The 13,888-nt window shown below is 54.1% G+C and overlaps 1 protein-coding gene across 9 annotated transcripts in view; it reads left to right on the top strand.

The window, feature by feature from the left end:
• Positions 1-13,888, top strand: part of zdhhc14 (zDHHC palmitoyltransferase 14) — a 488,467-nt gene that overhangs the window by 269,898 nt on the left and 204,681 nt on the right. The window contains exons 1-2 of one of the 9 annotated variants that reach the window (XM_072507619.1): positions 13,124-13,703; positions 13,816-13,880. The exons of 7 other annotated variants lie outside the window; for them this stretch is intronic. In XM_072507619.1, coding sequence (XP_072363720.1) covers positions 13,872-13,880 — 9 coding nt within the window. In that variant the 5' untranslated portion in view covers positions 13,124-13,703; positions 13,816-13,871. Of the gene's footprint in view, positions 1-12,846; positions 13,881-13,888 lie in introns of those variants that run through there. One more of the 9 variants, XM_072507623.1, reaches the window with a different exon arrangement.

Below are 13,888 nucleotides of genomic sequence, written 5' to 3'. Positions count from 1 at the left end.
GTCCCGTCCCTGCAAGAGAAGGGTCCACCTAGCTGCTCTTATCTGGCTTACTGTACCATCCTTGAGTCTTCCGTCCAGTAAAAGTTGGGTGGGGGTGTGTTCGGTGAGAATTGTGATGGGGTTCAGTCCGGTAATATACGAAAAATACTGAACTGCCCAAAATACTGCGAGCAGGTGCCTCTCACAGGCTGAAAATCCCTGCTCCACAGCATCTAAAAGTCTGGAGGCGTAAGCTACGGGCCTTAACTGTTCGTGCCGTTCCTGGAGGAGCACGGCCGAAAGAGTGCGGTCTGTGGTTGCTACCTCTATAGCGTAAGGGGAAAGCGGGTCTGGAACTTGTAGTGCAGGGGCTGCTATGAGTGATTGCTTCAACGCATCCACAGCATCCGTATGCTGCGGAAGCCATTCCCAGGGGGCTCCTTTCTTTAGGAGGTCTGAGAGGGGTGCTGCCTTGCTGGCGAAACCGTCAATGTGGTTTCGGCAGTAGCCAACCAGTCCTAAAAACGACCGGAGGGCTGAAACATTCTGGGGAAGGGGTAATTTCGCAATCGAGTCAATCCTTTTATGCTCGATCTCGCGTTTACCATGTGTGATAATTGTTCCCAAATATATCACCTTATCTTCCAAAATCTGGGCCTTTTTGGGGTTGACTTTACAACCAATTGAGTGTAAGTGTTCCAGGAGTTCGGACAGAAGTTCAATGTGCTCTCCTTGGTGTCTGTCTGCAGTAGTAGGTTGTCTACATACTGGACCAGACATTCGGGGCGAAAGAATTTGGCTAAACCATTTGCCAGCTGTCGGTGGAAAATGGAGGGGGAGTTGTGGAATCCTTGTGGCAGGCATGTCCACGTGTACTGCTGTGCTTTAAAGGTGAAGACAAATTTGTACTGGCATGCCTTTGCCAATGGAATGGACCAGAATCCATTACTGACATCCAAAACCGTAAAGAATCGGGAATTGAGTCCCTGCTTGAGCATGGTCTCGGGACTTGTGGCTACTGTGGGGGCTGCTGCGGGGGTGATTTTGTTGAGTTCCCGGTAATCGATGGTCAGTCGCCATGATCCATCGGGCTTTCTCACTGGCCAAATCGGGGCATTATTAGTGGAGGCTACTGATCTAAGTACGCCCTGCTCTAATAAGTTTTCTATTACCTTGGAGATTTCTCCCTCTGCCTCTTGGGGAAATCCATATTGTTTTGGGGGTCTAGGGTCAGGTCCTGTTACTTGTACGGAGCCAGTCATTCGGCCAGTCGTGCTTGTGGGTCGCGAATGCTGCCCTGTTCTTTTGCAGAACTGCCCTAACCTGCTTGTCCGTGCTAAGCGTTGTCGCGTTGAACCAAAATTCGCCTACGGCGCTAATTTTGTTCGCGTATTCTCCTATGTTGAGCGTTGCGGGGCCTCTTGCAGACTTTGCCATTTTCCAGACACACTGGTTGACTGGATCAAATGAAAGATTGTGGGAATTCATGAAATCGATTCCCAGAATGTGTTCTGCTGTGTGGGGCAGGTCAACTAAGACTACGGGGTGCTTGGTGGTGATGTTGCCGATTTGAATGGGTACAGGGGCTGTGATGTGTCCCTGCTGTGAGTGGCCTGTAAAGCCGCTGAGGATGATAGTGGCTGTAGTGGGCCACGTGTCTTTTTGAAACATGGTGGAGGAATTTATTGTGGTGCGGGACCCTCCTGTGTCCCAGAGAAATTCGATGGGCTGTCCCCGAATTTTCGCTGCAACTACCGGTCGTCCGGACCTATCCCAAAGGGTGTCACAGACCCAACTGGGGGAGCCCGAACACTGTCAGTCCGTTCCGGTCAGGTCCGTCTGATCTGAACGGGCGCTATCGCTATAAATGGGCTCTGTCTTCTTATTACTCAGAGTGCCTGTCTCCTGGGCTCTCTGTGGCTTTTTAGGGGCATTGCACTCTCTTGCGAAGTGTCCCAACTGTCCGCAGTTGTAACATTCCTGTGACGTGGGTGGGGGGCTGTTCTTTCCTTCATTTACCCATGCGGGGTTCTGGTGTGTTGTAACTGCCTGTATATCTGTGGCGGCCTGCTTTTCCTCGGGATTCTTGACTGGGGGTTTACTTTGTATAGATTGCTCCCAAGCGCAGGACAATCTTTTCACTACCCACTTCTCGTTATGGGCCTCCTCTGAGGGATCATAACTCGCGCAAGCTTTCTGTCCTGTTTCGGTGGCATGGGAGATAAGGGTGCGGGTCCATTTGGCCATGTTGTCTGGGGACAAATGGGCACAGTCTAAGTCTCCAAAGACTGCTGCAAAGTGGATCCACAGGCGTCCAGCAAACGCTGTGGGATGCTCGGATTTCTTTTGCCTGCATTTGTTGAGGCCATCTACGGGGTCACCCCGGTTATACCCATTTCTGCAAGGGTGCCTTCTCCTACATTCTGTGGGTCGGGAAGGGCTGCTGCTACTGAAGGGTCTAAACTTAAAACTGTGAGCTTTACATGCTCTCGCTCATCCAGGCCGTACATGGTCGCCTGATGCTTGACTGTGGCAAAGAAATGGTGGGGGTCTGAGGTGGGGAGGAATGATGTGATCTTATCGCACGCCTCCTGTAATTGGGTCACTGTTAAGGGGGTGTAGTATAGAAATTCCGTATCGTCCACTATGGCTGTGCGGCGGGTGGTTACAGGGTTCATTGGAGCCTGAACTATCTGTTCTGTGGGGGGTTGGGGCACTTTCCTCTTTTGTGGCTTTCCCTGCGCACATGTTCCCTGAACATATCTCTGCGCTGTTTCATTCAATTCTTCCCAATCAGGGCCGTCTTCCTGATCTAATTTCGCTCCAAAGGTTTCCTGGAAGCCTTTCTGAACAGAAAGCAGCGATTACAGCTCTGCAATCTGCTTCCGGCACTTTGCGTGATCTAATGTGCTTTGTCTTTGTTCTGTTGTGGCAGCATGGAGTGCTCTTAATGCTGCCTTTAGATCGCTGCACTGTCTCTGCAACGCTTCTACCTGCTTTTCTGTTTCTTAACGTACCAGGACTGCATGTGCGTGTCCTGATAGGCCTTTTCATATTGAGACTGGAAGCTGCTTAAGTGCGCCAGACAATACTGGTGTGCCCTTTTGGCATCCTCCACCTCTCCATCTTTTGCTGCCAATTTCCTTCTCAATTCTAAATTCTCCTTTACTGCCTCGCTTACATCGGCCTTACTCATTCGATGTATGCCCTCTACTTCTTTCCGGAGCGTCCTAATGACCTCCTCTGTGCCTCGCAATTGTGCCAAGCAGGACACGATTGCCATCGGCTTGCGAGCTTTCCCTAAGCTCTTTTTGTGGATCTCACTCAGGTTCTCTCACCAAGTATGGCCTATACTCCCGGGGCCTGATTCCTCGTTGTCACAGAATTCATTCCAAAGGGGCCATCCCTTCCCTTTGAGATATTTCCTGATCTCTTCCTCCCAAATGGGACATTGTCCCACTCTACTGCTGCTGATCGGTGCGACCGCAAATTCCTTTGGGTTCATGCGGCGTTGCATTGCCTGCATTGCCATATTTCCTATCCGTATGCTGCTCTTCAAATTTGGGACTGGGGTATTAAGGCGATGCTGTAAATACGGGTACGGCTTTCGCTACTTTCCGATATACAAACTTCCAACAGTTTTGTCGCAACAAAAAATCTATCAGTTTTACCTTATCACCCTGTTAGTTACGCATGCATACACACACTTCCGAATTCTGAGTATTGATCAGAACTGCTTGAACACTTGTGGTTTTCTGTTTCCAATTGGATCTCTAATTCAAATTCTGGGTTCTCCCGGAGTGGTTTTGCCACTTCTAGATCGGGTCCCGTCAGATGTCGCCAAATAATGTTGCTGATTTTCTCCTTGGTTCAATTGCTCTGTTTTATTACCTTTGCTCTCGAGTCGCCAGGTAGCTTTATGATACCGCCACGAGGTTCAAGCCCGAGTAATGATCAATGACCCAATACACCGATTAGTAAGATTTAAATCAAAGCACATTTATTATACACAGTAATCGCTACTCATGCACAAATTCTACGTCTAAGCTACTTCTACAACTAACAGGCCTATACTTAACTTCGGACTGGCCCACCAGGTCAGGGGAACAAATGGCCTTTCGTTCGGGTTCTGAGTCTGAGGGATTCAAAGTTGGTACGGATTGGTAGCTAGGAGCGCCTATCTCATAGCGAGCGTTGAATTAAGACTTACTTCTGTCGGTCGTCACTGCACCGGTCACGGTCAATGTTGGTTTGTGTTGCTGGGTGAGCCGGGCAGGACGCAGAGATGAAGAAGAGCGCGATTTGAACTTGGGGCTCAACTCTTGTAGTCCCCAGGGGCTTCCCGCCTTTCGGGGCGGACCCTGTACCTGGTCCCAAGTGATTGGACTTTGTCCCAATCGCTTGGTTCGATTTTCTCCAATATTGGAGTGGTTCCCTGATCGATGGGTGGTCTTGAGGTGCTCGTTCACCTCTTTTGTGTTGGCTCCTGCTGGTGCCGAGGAGTCTGGCTTTGCTTTGTGTGTCCAAAATGTTATTTATTGTTCCCGGGGATTGCTCATCAGTATGCAGATGGCTGCTACTTTGTTATGCTGTTGGCCGCTGGTATCGATGTTGTCTGTTTTTTTGCAGCGGTAAATACACAGCAAACCTGCAGCCGCTGGTTTCTGTCTTGTTGGCTGACTTTCCCATCAGCCTTTGCCGTTCGCCATTTTAAATCGGGAGTTGGCCAATTTCGGTGGCTACACCTCCCACAGACCAAAGATGTGCAGGTTCGGTGGATTGGCCATGCTAAATTGCCCTTAGTGTCCAAAAAGTTTAGGTGTGGTTACTGGGTGTGGGCTTAGGTAGGGTGCTCTTTCTAAGGGCTGCTGCAGACTTGATGGGTTGAATGGCCTCCTTCTGCACTGTAAATTCTATGAACTGTGCAGGGCATTGGTGAAACCTAAAGTGGTCGATCTCCGTATTTAAGGAGGGATATATTTGCATTAGAGGCAGTTTAGAGAAGGTTGATTCCTGGGATGAAGAGTTTGTCTTATTTTTTAAAAACATATTTTATTGAAAATTTTTGGCCAACCATCGCAGTACATTGTGTATCCTTTACACAGTAATATAACAATATAAATAACAATGGCCAGTTTTATAAACAAGAAATAAATAATATATAAACCAAAACAAAAACAAAACTAAATGGCAACTGCCTTGTCCCAGATAAATATTCTCCAAAAATATGTTTTAACAGTCCAATATACAATTATCTATAAAAACAACCTGTACATATTAGACTTATATATTAACATCCCTGAGAATCCCTCTGGTTCCTCCCCCCCCCCCCCACCCCCCCCACTGGGTTGCTGCTGCTGTCTTCTTCTTTTCCATTCCCTCTATCTTTCTGTGAGGTATTCGACGAACGGTTGCCACCGCCTGGTGAACCCTTGAGCGATCCCCTTAGGACGAACTTAATCTGTTCCAGCTTTATAAACCCTGCCATATAATTTATCCAGGTCTCCACACCCGGGGGCTTGGCTTCCTTCCACATCAACAGTATTCTGCGCCGGGCTACTAGGAGCGCAAAGGCCAAAACATCAGCCTCTCTCGCCTCCTGCACTCCCGGCTCTTCTGCAACCCCAAATATAGCCAACCCCCAGCTTGGTTCGACCTGGACCCCCACTACCTTACAAAGCACCTTTGTCACCCCCACCCAAAACCCCTGTAGTGCCGGACATGACCAGAACATGTGGGTGTGATTCGCTGGGCTTTTCGAGCATCTCGCACACCTATCCTCTACTCCAAAAAATTTACTGAGCCGTGCTCCAGTCATATGCGCCCTGTGTAACACCTTAAATTGTATCAGGCTTAGCCTGGCACACGAGGACGATGAGTTTACCCTACTTAGGGCATCAGCGCACAGCCCCTCCTCAATCTCCTCCCCCAGCTCTTCTTCCCATTTCCCTTTCAGCTCATCTACCATACTCTCCCCCTCGTCCCTCATTTCCCTATATATGTCTGATACCTTACCGTCCCCCACCCATGTCTTTGAGATCACTCTGTCCTGCACCTCTTGCGTCGGGAGCTGCGGGAATTCCCTCACCTGTTGCCTCGCAAAAGCCCTCAGTTGCATATACCGGAATGCATTCCCTTGGGGCAACCCATATTTCTCGTTCAGCGCTCCCAGACTCGCGAACTTCCCATCCACAAACAGATCTCTCAATTGTGTTACTCCTGCTCTTTGCCATGTTCCAAATCCCCCATCCATTCTCCCCGGAGCAAACCTATGATTATTTCTTATCGGGGACCACACCGAGGCTCCCGTCTTTCCCCTATGCCGTCTCCATTGCCCCAAAATTTTCAGAGTAGCCACCACCACCGGGCTTGTGGTGTATTTCTTCGGTGAGAACGGCAACGACGCCGTCACCATGGCTTGTAGGCAAGTCCCCCTACAGGACGCCCTCTCCAATCTCTTCCACGCCGCTCCCTCCTCTTCTCCCATCCACTTACATACCATTGAGATGTTGGCGGCCCAGTAGTACTCACTCAGGCTCGGTAGCGCCAGCCCCCCCTATCCCTACTACGCTGCAAAAATCCCTTCCTCACTCTCGGGGTCTTCCCGGCCCACACAAAACTCATGATACTCTTCTCAATCCTTTTGAAAAAAGCCTTCGTGATCACCACCGGGAGGCACTGAAACACAAAGAGGAATCTCGGGAGGACCACCATTTTAACCGCTTGTACCCTCCCTGCCAGTGACAGGGATACCATGTCCCATCTCTTGAAGTCCTCCTCCATCTGTTCCACCAACCGCGTTAAGTTTAACCTATGCAATGTACCCCAATTCTTGGCTATCTGGATCCCCAAGTAGCGAAAGTCCCTTGTTACCTTCCTCAGCGGTAAGTCCTCTATTTCTCTGCTCTGCTCCCCTGGATGCACCACAAACAGCTCACTTTTCCCCATGTTCAGCTTATATCCTGAAAATTCTCCAAACTCCCCAAGTATCCGCATTATCTCTGGCATCCCCTCCGCCGGGTTCGCCACATACACCAATAAATCGTCCGCGTAAAGAGATACCCGGTGTTCCTCTCCTCCCCTGAGTACTCCCCTCCACTTCCTGGAACCCCTCAATGCTATTGCCAGGGGCTCAATCGCCAGTGCAAACAATAATGGGGACAGAGGACATCCCTGCCTCGTGCCCCTATGGAGCCGAAAATACGCAGACCCCCGTCCATTCGTGACCACGCTCGCCATCGGGGCCCTATACAGCAGCTGTACCCATCTAATATACTCATCTCCAAAGCCAAATCTCCTCAACACCTCCCACAAATAATCCCACTCCACTCTATCAAATGCTTTCTCGGCATCCATCGCCACCACTATCTCCGCTTCCCCCTCTGGTGGGGGCATCATCATTACCCCTAGCAGCCTCCGTATATTCGTATTCAGCTGTCTCCCCTTCACAAACCCAGTTTGGTCCTCATGGACTACCCCCGGGACACAATCCTCTATCCTCATTGCCATTACCTTGGCCAGAATCTTAGCGTCTACATTTAGGAGGGAAATAGGTCTATAGGACCCGCATTGCAGCGGGTCTTTTTCCTTCTTTAGGAGAAGCGATATCGTTGCCTCCGACATAGTCGGGGGCAGCTGTCCCCTTTCCTTCGCCTCATTAAAGGTTCTCATCAGTATCAGTATCGGGGCAAGCAAGTCCAGATATTTCCTATAAAATTCGACTGAAAATCCATTCCGGCCCGGAGCCTTCCCCGCCTGCATACTCCTAATTCCTTTCACTACTTCCTCTATCTCGACCTGTGCTCCCAGTCCCACCCTCTCCTGCTCCTCCACCTTAGGAAATTCCAGCCGGTCCAGGAAGCACATCATTCTCTCCTTCCCATCCGGGGGCCGAGCTTCGTATAATCTTTTATAGAATGCCTTGAACACTCCATTCACTCTCTCCGCTCCCCGCTCTATCTCTCCTTCCTCATCCCTCACTCCCCCTATTTCCCTCGCTGCTCCCCTTTTCCTCAATTGATGGGCCAGCAACCTGCCCGCCTTCTCCCCATACTCATACTGTACACCCTGTGCCTTCCTCCACTGTGCTTCTGCAGTACCCGTTGACAGCAAGTCAAATTCTACGTGTAACCTTTGCCTTTCCCTGTACAGTCCCTCCTCCGGTGCCTCCGCATATTGTCTGTCCACCCTCAGAAGTTCTTGCAGCAACCGCTCCCGTTCCCTACTCTCCTGCTTTCCTTTATGTGCCCTTATTGATATCAGCTCCCCTCTAACCACTGCCTTCAGCACCTCCCAGACCACTCCCACCTAGACCTCCCCGTTATCATTGAGTTCCAAGTATTTTTCAATGCACCCCCTCACCCTTAGACACACCCCTTTATCTGCCATTAGTCCCATGTCCATTCTCCAGGGTGATCCAAAATGGCTATAGCCGTATACTCCGTCCCCCTCACCTTCGGGATCAACGCCCTTCCCAAAACAAAAAAGTCTATTCGCGAATAAACTTTGTGGACATAGGAGAAAAACGAAAACTCCTTACTCCTAGGTCTGCTAAATCTCCACGGGTCTACTCCTCCGATCTGCTCCATAAAATCTTTAAGCACCTTGGCTGCAGCCGGCCTCCTTCCAGTCCTGGATCTCGACCTGTCCAGCCCTGGCTCCAGCACCGTATTAAAATCTCCCCCCATTACCAACTTTCCCACCTCTAGGTCCGGGATGCGTCCTAGCATGCGCCTCATAAAATTGGCATCATCCCAGTTCGGGACATATACTTTTACCAAGACCACCGCCTCCCCCTGTAATTTGCCACTCACCATCACGTATCTGCCCCCGCTATCCGCCACTATGGTCTTTGCCTCAAACATAACCCGCTTCCCCACTAGTATAGCCACCCCCCTGTTTTTCGCATCTAGCCCCAAATGAAACACCTGCCCCACCCATCCATTGCGTAGTCTAACCTGGTCTATAAGTTTCAAGTGCATCTCTTGTAACATAACCACGTCTGCCTTAAGTTTCTTAAGGTGTGTTTATCGGCCCGTTCAGCCCTCTCACATTCCACGTGATCAACCAGGTTGGGGGGCGTTTTACCCCCCCCCCCCCGTCGATTAGCCATCCCCTTTTTCCAGCTCCTCACCCGGTTCCCACGCAGCTGTGTCCCCCCCAGGTGGCGCCCCCCCGCCCACCCCACCCCATTCCGGCTCCCCCCTCTCCCCAGCAGCAGCAACCCAGTAACTCCCCCCTCCCATCCCCCCCCCAACTAGATCCCCCACTAGCGTAGTTACACCCCCCATGTTGCTCCCAGAAGTCAGCAAACTCTGGCCGACCTCGGCTTCCCCCCGTGACCTCGGCTCGCACCTTCCTGCTTCCCTATTCCCGCCATGATTTTCATAGCGCAGGAACAAAGCCCGCGCTTCCCTTTTGGCCCCGCCCCCCATGGCCAACGCCCCATCTCCTCCACCTCCCTTCCTCCCTCCACCACCACCTGTGGAAGAGAGAAAAGTTACCGCATCGCAGGATTAATAACATAAAACTCATCTTTCCCCCCCTTTTTCCCCCCTCTTCGCCCCACCACTTTGTTTCAAACGTTCTTTTTTAGTAACCCGCTTATTCCAGTTTTTCTTCCACAATAAAAGTCCACGTCTCATCCGCCGTCTCAAAGTAGTGGTGCCTCCCTTGATATGTGAAGAGTTTGTCTTATGAGGATTGGTTGAACAGGTAAGATTCTGAGAGGACGTGTCAGGGTAAATGCTGATCAGATGTTTTCCCTTGTGAGGTTAGCTAGAAGTGGGGTACTTAGTTTAAGAATAAAGAGCCACACTTTTAAGACGGAGATGAGGAGGAATTTTTTCACTTTTGAATTCTTTAACATCTTCCTCTCCCACCCAACCACTCACACCACCACCCAACCACTCCCTACCTCCCACACCCTGTCAGCCCTTCAATCTGAGAACACTGTTTGACCTTTGTGCAGTAAAACCGATGGGGAAATAAGGTGTTGGTGTTGCTTCATCCCGTCTCTGTTCACAAGTAGTTTTCCATAGTATTTGCATGTGCTTCTCCAAACTAAGTGCTTAATGAATATATGTTCGGAGAGTTATGTAAGTTACAATTACTTTTCACTATTGCCTATAACTACCTCTGTTATGGCACCTGTGTTGCAGTGGATGGTGTGCATAGGTATCAGGTGTTGATAAGCATGCCAGACTGACAGCAAATCAATGACTGCCACAAGCAGAGCTCCTGGAATGAGTCTGCCAGATCCCTCATCCGAGTCTCCTTATGGATTTCATCCTGGTCTCGCCTACAAACACCTGAACATTGATGCCACTCCCCTTTGTATCCTGCTGCTGCTCCATAAAAGAAGCTTCCTAATTCCGAACACCTTACAGTTAACTACCCTCCCCCGATACTGCAGTCGAAAATAACTCCCTTCTCCCACAGTACCCTCCCTGATGCCTTCCACACCCCTTAATGACTTGACACACCAACCCCACCTTGCCCTGTCAGCTTCCTTCCCCCACATTCACCACTCCGATTACTCCTCTCATTCAGACTCCTTCACCTGATGTCCCCACATTCCTCCCCCACAATTTTGCTGTGACTCCCCTCTCCTCTCACCCACTCCCTCCACAAAGCCCCTCCACTCACTCATTCCTCCTCTCTTCCCCCAAAACTCCACATTCCACCTTCCCTCCCCATTCCCCCTCCGCACATTGCTCTCCCCCCACTACACTTCCTCCAACCCCATTCACCACCCCAACCCCCATTCCTCCAACCCCCCATCCTTCTGCCCCCCATTCCGCGCTTCTTCCACCCCACAACTCCCGATCCTCTGCCCCTCCCCCTCCCATCCCCTTCATCTACCCACTCCCCCTACCGACCCCTTCATCTACCCCCTCCCCCACCACCCCATTCTATGTGCATCCCTCTCCTCCCACACCCCTACTTCCCACTTCCCCGTTCACCCCCTTTCCCCCAGCACCTCCAAATTCCACCCCTTTACTTCCTTCCGCCCCCTCATTCCAACCTCCCCCTACCATCTCCTTCCTCCAATCCCTCATCCTGCACCCCAATCTCCATGTCTTCCAACCCCACCCTCCACCCCCACACTCCACTCCCCCACCCACCCATTCCCACCTTCCTCCCCCATATCCCCTTTGGTTACCCCCTACCGCACCATATCGCCTCCTCGATACCCCCTCAGCCCACCCTCCATCCCTCAGTTCCCCTCAATCATCCCGCCAAACCCACCTGCCATATCCAACCTCACACCATCGCCCAACCCTCCCATTCCAACCCCACCCACCCTATTCCCTCTTCCCCACCCTCCCCATTCCCTCTTCCCCACCCTCTCCATTCCCTCTTCCCCACACTCCCAATTCCCTCTTCCTCACCCTCTCCATTCCCTCTTCCCCACCCTCCCAATTCCCTCTTCCTCACACCATCCCACACTCCCACCCCCACAATTCCCTCCCCCCCCCCCCACCCGTCCAATTCCCTCGTCCCCACCCTCCCCATTCCCTCTTCCCCAGCCTCCCAATTCCCTCTTCTCCACCCTCCCAATTCCCTCTTCCCCGTCCTGCCAATTCCCTCATTCTCACACCCTTCATCCCCAACCCCAATCATAGTTCACACCCCCATCATGTCCCTCTCCCACCAACCCACATCCATCCCCCCCCCTCTCTCACTCCCATCCCCTCTCTCACTCCCAACCCCACTCTCTCACTCCCATCCCCACACCCATCCCCCCTCACTCCCATCCCCACACCCACCCACACTCACTCCCATCCCACCACTCCCACCCCCACCCCCATACCCTCTCTCACTCCCATCCCCCCTCTCACTCCCATCCCCACACCCCTAACCACCCCACACCCCTCGTATCCCCCCCACCTTCTCACATTCCCCTCCCAACTCCCCTCATCCAAACCCCCCATATTCCCCTACCCCCAACATCCTCCTCATCCCCCAGCCCTCCAACATTCCTCTCCTCAACTACCCCATCCACCCCACTCCCCCCTCTTGCCCACCCGCCTCCCCCTCTTGCCCACCCCGCCCCCCTTGCCCAATCTGCCCCCCGTTGCCCCCTCGTGCCCACCCCGCTCCCCCCCTCTTGCCCACCCTGCTCCCCCCTCTTTCCCACCCCGCTCCCCCCCCTCTTGCCCACCCCGCTCCCCCCCTCTTGCCCACCCCGCTCCCCCCCTCTTGCCCACCCCGCTCCCCCCCCTCTTGCCCACCCCGCTCCCCCCCCTCTTGCCCACCCCGCTCCCCCCCCTCTTGCCCACCCTGCTCCCCCCCTCTTGCCCACCCCGCTCCCCCCCCTCTTGCCCACCCCGCTCCCCCCCTCTTGCCCACCCCGCTCCCCCCCTCTTGCCCACCCCGCTCCCCCCCTCTTGCCCACCCCGCTCCCCCCCCTCTTGCCCACCCCGCTCCCCCCCCTCTTGCCCACCCCGCTCCCCCCCCTCTTGCCCACCCCGCTCCCCCCCCTCTTGCCCACCCCGCTCCCCCCCCTCTTGCCCACCCCGCTCCCCCCCCTCTTGCCCACCCCGCTCCCCCCCCTCTTGCCCACCCCGCTCCCCCCCCTCTTGCCCACCCCGCTCCCCCCCCTCTTGCCCACCCCGCTCCCCCCCCTCTTGCCCACCCCGCTCCCCCCCCTCTTGCCCACCCCGCTCCCCCCCTCTTGCCCACCCCGCTCCCCCCTCTTGCCCACCCCGCTCCCCCCCTCTTGCCCACCCCGCTCCCCCCCTCTTGCCCACCCCGCTCCCCCCCTCTTGCTTACCCCCTGTCAACCCCTCAGTCTGAGAATTATGTTCGACCTGTGTGCGGTAGGATTGAGTAACTGGAGCTGCGCTGCCTCGTCCCTCCTCACAGTTGGTTTTCCATAGTATTTGCAAATATATTTGTTATCAAAAGCAGAAGCGGCCGTGTAAAAACGTCATGCTGACAAGTGTTACGGAGCCCAGCCTAATAAGACGTATATCTAAACAAGACAGACAGTAAAATATCGCAAATTATTTATTTTAGGAAGGTCACCAGCTTAACTTTTTCCCCAGTTTCGCCTGTTTGAAGTTGTGCAAATCAAGAGTTTGTTGAGGTCAAAGGCCATTAGTGTATTAGTGATTTATTAAATATTCCCCGCCTGGTGCCGGAGCAGCGACAGGACAGCCCAGCGGGGCCTCCCTCACCGAGCAGCGACAGCCCAGCCCAGCGGGCCTCCCTCACCGAGCAGCCCAGCCCAGCGGGCCTCCCTCACCGAGCAGCGACAGCCCAGCCCAGCGGGGCCTCCCTCACCGAGCAGCGACAGCCCAGCGGGCCTCCCTCACCGACAGCCCTGCCCAGCGGGCCTCCCTCACCGAGCAGCGACAGCCCAGCCCAGCGGGGCCTCCCTCACCGACAGCCCTGCCCAGCGGGCCTCCCTCACCGAGCAGCGACAGCCCAGCGGGGCCTCCCTCACCGACAGCCCTGCCCAGCGGGCCTCCCTCACCGACAGCCCAGCCCAGCGGGCCTCCCTCACCGACAGCCCAGCCCAGCGGGCCTCCCTCACCGAGCAGCGACAGCCCAGCGGGCCTCCCTCACCGACAGCCCTGCCCAGCGGGCCTCCCTCACCGAGCAGCGACAGCCCAGCCCAGCGGGGCCTCCCTCACCGACAGCCCTGCCCAGCGGGCCTCCCTCACCGACAGCCCAGCCCAGCGGGCCTCCCTCACCGAGCAGCCCAGCCCAGCGGGCCTCCCTCACCGAGCAGCGACAGCCCTGCCCAGCGGGGCCTCCCTCACCGAGCAGCGACAGCCCTGCCCAGCGGGCCTCCCTCACCGAGCAGCGACAGCCCTGCCCAGCGGGGCCGGCCTCCTTCGCCCACCCGAGGAAGCGAGAGCAGCGCAGATCCAAGCGGCGGAATGGCCAAGGTAAAGGG

The sequence above is a fragment of the Scyliorhinus torazame genome, chromosome 1 (assembly GCF_047496885.1).
Source record: "Scyliorhinus torazame isolate Kashiwa2021f chromosome 1, sScyTor2.1, whole genome shotgun sequence".
Classification (NCBI taxonomy): Eukaryota; Metazoa; Chordata; class Chondrichthyes; order Carcharhiniformes; family Scyliorhinidae; genus Scyliorhinus; species Scyliorhinus torazame.
The sequence above is the reverse complement of the archived record's forward strand: the minus strand, read 5'-3'. Positions and strand labels throughout refer to the sequence as shown.